This window comes from Mustela putorius, unplaced genomic scaffold (genome assembly GCF_011764305.1).
Source record: "Mustela putorius furo isolate JIRA1106 unplaced genomic scaffold, ASM1176430v1.1 tig00000765_pilon_pilon_pilon, whole genome shotgun sequence".
Classification (NCBI taxonomy): Eukaryota; Metazoa; Chordata; class Mammalia; order Carnivora; family Mustelidae; genus Mustela; species Mustela putorius.
This window is the reverse complement of record NW_025421470.1, coordinates 10,013,680-10,020,000: the sequence shown is the minus strand read 5'-3', so window position 1 is coordinate 10,020,000 and position 6,321 is coordinate 10,013,680. Positions and strand designations below refer to the sequence as shown.

At 45.5% G+C, this 6,321-nt stretch overlaps 1 protein-coding gene across 9 annotated transcripts in view; it reads right to left on the bottom strand.

The window, feature by feature from the left end:
* Positions 1–6,321, bottom strand: part of RUNX1 (RUNX family transcription factor 1) — a 264,881-nt gene that overhangs the window by 93,484 nt on the left and 165,076 nt on the right. For 7 of the 9 annotated variants that reach the window (XM_004757540.3, XM_004757539.3, XM_004757544.3 and 4 more), the window contains one exon: positions 3,341–3,379. The exons of the other annotated variants lie outside the window; for them this stretch is intronic. In XM_004757540.3, the coding sequence (XP_004757597.2) occupies positions 3,341–3,379 (39 nt within the window). The remainder of the gene's footprint in view (positions 1–3,340; positions 3,380–6,321) is intronic. 9 annotated transcript variants of the gene reach the window in all.

The following is a 6,321-nucleotide window of genomic DNA, read 5'->3' as shown; positions in this document are numbered from 1 at the left end:
GGCTCTGGCTCCTGTCCCCGCCCCCGCGCGCCCGAGCGGCCGGGGGTGCTGAACCCACCCTGGCTTTGCGCGCGGGCGGGAACTTCCCCAGCGTCGGTCCCCGCGGCGCCGGGGGCATTTTCGCGGAGCTTAGAAGAGCCCCACCCCTGCGCGCGAGGCCCGTCCCCCCCCCACCCCCGCCTGCCGAGGGGCTCCCTAGCTCCCCGGGGACCCACTCCGCCCCCACCACCGCCGTGGGGTCCTCTTCACCCGGGGGAGGGCGGGCTCTCACCCACCCTCAACACGGAGACATCCACTTCAACTCCCGAGGGTGTGGGGGATCCCCTCCCGCGCCGCCCCCCCCCCCGCGGGGGCCCCTCCCGCCCGCCGCCTCCTTCCCCACTGCGAACGCGCGGCTAGGGTGTTGGGGCCGCCGTCGCGCCGAATTCTTCTTGGGCTCTGCGGCTGGGGCCTAACGGATGCGTCGGTCAGGGCGGGCCTGCCGGGTAGGCCCTTCCCGGGCGCCCAGGCTGCTTCCCTTGCCCCAGGACTAGAGAGGCCGCAAGGGCTGCGCGGAGCCGCCGGGAGGCTGGCGCCGGTCCCGTAGGAGGCCCTGAGGGCCGCGGGCTCGGGGCGGACGCCAGGGGGCAGCAGCCGTCCTCGCTGCCGCCCCGGGCGCCCGGGAACGCCCCCGATGGCGCGGGACTCTGCCGCCCTCCCCCTGGCCTGTGGGTCGCTCTAGCAGCAACACCAGTTTGGGGAGAAACGACTGGAATCGGCTGCTTCCCGCCCCTACTATCCCGGGCGGCGGAGCTGGTGGCGCAGGAACCCTTCCGCCGGGTTCTGCGCTGTCCTGACCCGCCCGCATCAGAGTCTTTTCCCGAAACCTCTATGCACGCACTGCGCGGTCGGCCAGCTCGCCACCGTCGGTGCTCCTGGCGTCCGCGGCACCGTCCCCCAGCCCGAGGCCTCGGCTCCCTCCTGCCCTCCCGAGCTTCTCCCCAGGTGGGCCGTCCCCTCCCTCCTCTCCCGGACACCCGGGACACTCCTGAGAACAACCAGCAACTTGCTGCATTTTGTTTGTTTTCATGGGTCTGGGGTCTCCGAAAACTGCTTTTTATTTTTTCCTTAAAAATGATTTTGAAGAAGCCGAATTTCAGGAGTAAAGACCCACAAAAGTCCCTTCTCCACCTTGGCGCAGCGATTCCAACTATTGCGCAGTGGCCAAGTCTCCTTGTCTGCCGGCCCCCGACCGGGCTCGGACGCTGCCGGCCCTAGGGACGAGTTGGGGCAACTTAAACCCCTTTACCGCGGCTCAGATACATCGCTATAAGAGCGCACCGAGCGCTCCTGGGGACCGCCTCCACAGTGCATCCCCCGGGACCTCCGCAGACCTAGAGGGTGCACAAAAATTTGGCAGAAGCGAAAACGGGCTCTGATTTGGGGGATATAGCGGACTGGGGTAATTCGCCCTGCGGAAAGGTCAGAGAAAAAGGGTCCTCTGGGGCTTGGGCGGTTTGAAACCCTAAACCCTGCGAGGGGCTGCGGGTCGGACTCTCTGCGGCGGTCTCCCTGGCGGGGTCAAGTTCCTGCCCCTAAAAGAGGTACGGGGATAGATGCATCAAGTTTAGCCCTTCAAGGGCAGCACTGTGGGCGCTGCTCAGCCGAGTATCAACCAATAAATGTCGAGTTTGAACGTCGACAAGGATGATAAGAGCAGGAAAATCTTTTGCTGATTTATTCTAAATCCGGCCGCCGCGCATTTAAGGTTCCTGGGACCTGCGCTGGCTCTAACTGCGCCGTGCGGTGCACACTTAAAAACAAGAAACAAACAAAATGCAGCAATCTTCCTTGTCGAGGGACTGAAATGAATGGAAAGCGGGCAGCGTGAGGCTCAGCTAAGGCGTATCTGGAGTCTCTTAGTCTGAAAGACTTTTTACAGACCTTACAAAGTTCATCATCGCATACGAAATGAAAAGTTCCTTCTCACCAGAAGAGTCCATTTTAGCGGCAATATAGAATTTCCCTTCCTTTGCCTCTCCAAGAAAGGAAAGGAAACATTACCACATTCACTCCTGGAATAATACTAAAATTTACTCTTGTCATAATACCAAAAAAAAAAAAAAAAAAAAGCAACAACGAAGCGATGTGTTGGGCGGATGCTATAAGATGGATTTTTCCAAATTTGCTGCGTGGGGGAAACTCCAATAGTGCTCATAACAGGAATGAAATGTAAGTTTTCACAGGGAAATTTTAAAGTACTATTTGGTTAGTTGGAAGAAAAATATCAATTTCATTGGGAAAAATAACAGTTCCTTGACGTTTTTCTTCAACTTAAGGTAAATATAAAACAAAGTGGTCTCAGAAAATACCTAAATATTTTACACTTTTGCCGTTTTAAAACCCTCTCAAAAATAAAATATGCCTAAAAATAAGATTAGAATCTCAACCATTCTCTTAAATCAAAATTCTCCTCTGTGAGTAACATATTTCTAAGATTACATTTCTAAAAATGCCATATTTCTAGAAGAAAATTATTTCTATCTCAGTGGACCATTTCAATGAAATAAAAACCAGAGAATGTATTTGGCTAGTGTTTCTGGACCAAACTGGTGCGGTTGATACAATGTCACAAGGATGGAGAATATTTTTGTGAAGGGAGTAAGGTGTTAACTCTGTGCAAATAACCTGCTGTACACAGGGTCCAGTTTTCAACATTAGAATTTAAACACCCTTCTCCCCCCCACCCTCTGATGTGGCTTTGAGATTATTTTACTTTTGGAATCTAATTACTTGGGGGAGAAGATTTTTTCGTTCTGTCACCATATCCTTCCTCCATATGAATGTTTTCATAGGATGTGGTGCTTCAAGTGTGAACTGTTCACCATAATCCTGCAGCTCCCAAGTAGCAAACTGAGAAATTTTTAAAATTAATTTTCTTTCAAATTTAGTATGCTTAATAAACATTTTACCCTCATAAAAGTTTTGCATTGCCACTGCAGTAACAAAGGTAATAAACTAGGTAATAACAGATAGAAGCCAAGCTCTATTTTTTTTTTCCAGAGAGTCATGTAGAGTCATTTAATAACAGCAGAATACACCTGTGGTAAACTACTCTGCAGTACTGAGGGTATCATTTAAAGTTTCATTGGAATGTTTTATATGGTTTGATATTTACAATACGAAGAACAGCTTTTAAGTATTTTTGAATCAGCAAAAAAAAAAAAAAAAAAAAAAGAGCCTCAATTATTTGGCTAATTTATGTCATAAGTTACTTATAGATTTACAAAGATAAAAATAATCCATATGCACGTATGAATGTGCATATTTTATTTAAAATATAATTTGGAATCCAACATACCGTGAACATCTCTAGATGGATTCATTCCGTGTACACATTCTGAAAGAACAGAAAGTAGGAAAATAAAAATAATTGTGTAAATATACTGACGGCAAACACCAAATTTATTGATAGTTGATGAATTTTATTCTAATAGTAATACATGCAAGTATGAAAACTAAATTTCTGTCATTTATTTTTAATTTTAATTTTAATTTTTTGTTGTTGGCCGATTGCCCCTCGCACTTTTTAGCACTGGAGATTTTTATAGTATATTGTCAACTTTGGCACAGGAATAGCTTAAAACAGTAACCAGCAAATAACAAATGAACTGTTACATTTGCACATGGTTACAGGGGACTTTAACAAATATTTTCCACTGCTACCTAATGCTGAATCTTTATCTTTCATACAATCACCTTTTTAAAGCTTTGTATTTGATGCTAATGTGATATGAATATCAGAAATCCATTTGGAGAATGTAAAAGTGAATCAGAATTCAAGGTGAAATTAAAACCAAACCCTAACTTAATGCCAAAACCCTTGAAAATTGGTATTATAGCACAACTGAACTGCAAGAAGTAACAAGTTTTTTAAAGCCATGAGGATAAATAATTTTGAATGCATCTTTTGAAAGAAAAAAACCCGATAGGTAAACATTATCATAACTTACTTCCAATAAGACAGTTTAGAAATATTTCCTCCTTGCTTGCTTACTCTCCTTCCCTATGCTAAGGAGGCAGATTATTTATACTGAAACCTCTCATTCTTGAAATAACAATAACATTCTTGAAATAATGATATCAGTTATTACTGAAAATAACCATCATATGCTAATGGTCATATATGAATCCCTTACTATATGCTGCTGCATATACAGTTATAGGTAAACCCATTAAGCAACGTCATCTGAAGCTACTTCTCTTTCCTTTCCATATCTACATGCATTGTTCTGATCTTGAAATTACTGGGTTAGCCTCCTATATGACAGAGCTCAGCACTGAATGATTCACATGGAAGATACACCATTTTCAAAGCCTTAGGATTTGAGCATTTCAAAAATTGCAGACCTAAAGCTTTCAACTTTACTCCACAATATTAATATATCTTAAATTTTTTTTTCAAACAAAGAAAGGAGGTAATTATTTCAGATTTCCAGACGCTGTTTAAATAGGCAGGAGAACAAGATTTACAGCTCCTCAGTCTTATATTTTTTTGCCAAAGCAAAAAGAGCAACTAAAATAATAAGGGGTTCTGCAAGACTGCCCTATGATGAAAGATTCAAGCAATTAAATAGGTACTGTCTCCAAGGAGCATCCTTAAAACAAAACAAAACAAAACACCAAGATTGTGGTTTGCATATACATAAAATAACTCCATACAGATTTTAAAAAATAGAGCAGAGGAAAATCATTTGCACTAATTATGAATGATAAGGTAAGAAATATCAAATGTACCCTGAAGTTAGTAAGTTCACTTTTAATGAGCATGGGGAAGAGTCCACAACAGTAATACCAACCAGGCAGCCAAATTCATATTAAAGAGACCCAGTAGAAAATCTCTAGAAACCACCCTGGAAAGTCTTTCATGGGACCCTAAGAAGCCTTTCCATGTCAGAGGCTGAGACACAGAAGGAGCAAAGTAGAAAAGCAAATGTTTTGTTTACACACCTAATATTTCACTGGTTCTGCGAGAAAAACCCACATTTTTTTTAACCTAAAAACAAGGGCGAAGTGAGCAAAGTTTAAAAGGGGTGTGTGTTGTCTGTTGGAAGTGGCCCTACTTTGTCCCATGTCTGTAGGCTTGAGGCCACATGAGGGCACACCATGAAGCTGGGGAGGGGCAGGGGAGGTCTGCAGGTGAGGTGGCACCTGTGGAGGTTGGCGGTCATTTGCCCAAAGAGTTGTTAAAGATGCTACAACCTGAACTGTAGGAGAGGAGATGTCTTGGGTGTTTATGGCTGCAAGACCTCAATTTGGCTCCCCTGCCCTCCTCCAGCTCTCTCCCATGGATTCATGCCTTTCTTTCTTTCTCCCTTCCTCTCACTGAATGCTACTAAGTGCCAGGTAATGGCCAAAATGCTTTTATAGAACTCGCTGCAACAACACCATGATTCCTTACCACAACACCATCACCATCTCCGTTTTACCGGTGAGGAACCTCGCACTCAGAGGGTTTAGGAGACTTGACAACGTCACTGTAATCTGCTCATGTGTGCCTGTGCACGCACACGGATGTCCAGGCACGGGTCTGAATGCATGATGAGCTGTGTTTCTTTCTGACCACAGCTATGTATTTTTATGGGTATCCTCGGTAGAGCTCTGACAAATTAAGCTCTAATCTCGTGTGTCAGTTTGATCCTCCCCTGTTTCATCATCTCCATTAGACACTATCCCTGAATTTCTTTACACTGCAAATCTCAAATGTCTAAGAGTCACAGTCTGAAGTTATTTCTGGCCATCCACAGAGTTTGAGGAGCAAGTCAAGGTCCATTTAGCTTTTAAATTCTTTTTTTAAAAGATTTTTTTTTTTTTTTTATTTGACAGAGATCACAAGTAGGCAGAGAGGCAGGCAGAGAGAGAGAGGGAAGCAGGCTCCCAGCTTAGCAGAGAACCCAATGCGGGGCTCGATCCCAGGACGCTGGGATCATGACCTGAGCCGAAGGCAAAGGCTTAACCCACTGAGCCCCCCAGGCATCCCTAGCTTTTAAATTCTTAATAAATATTAAATAATTTCCTAGTCCTTTCCTGCCTCTACTCCTTCAAAATGACATCTTTGGGACTTTCCTAGATATGAAGCACCTGATCGCCTTCCGGCAGCAGTTCTCTAAAGCTTTCTATGTGCCAGGCAGAGCACTAGGCTAGTCGGTAACAAAGGACAGAGGAGAAGAATGGAGTGTGATTGTGTTACCGAGTGTCCGTGGACTGTTAGGGCTCCAGGAAGATGGTGGGAGGTGTACAGGAAAAAGAAAAGATCATACCACCTGGTGTGCTTGGGAAGGC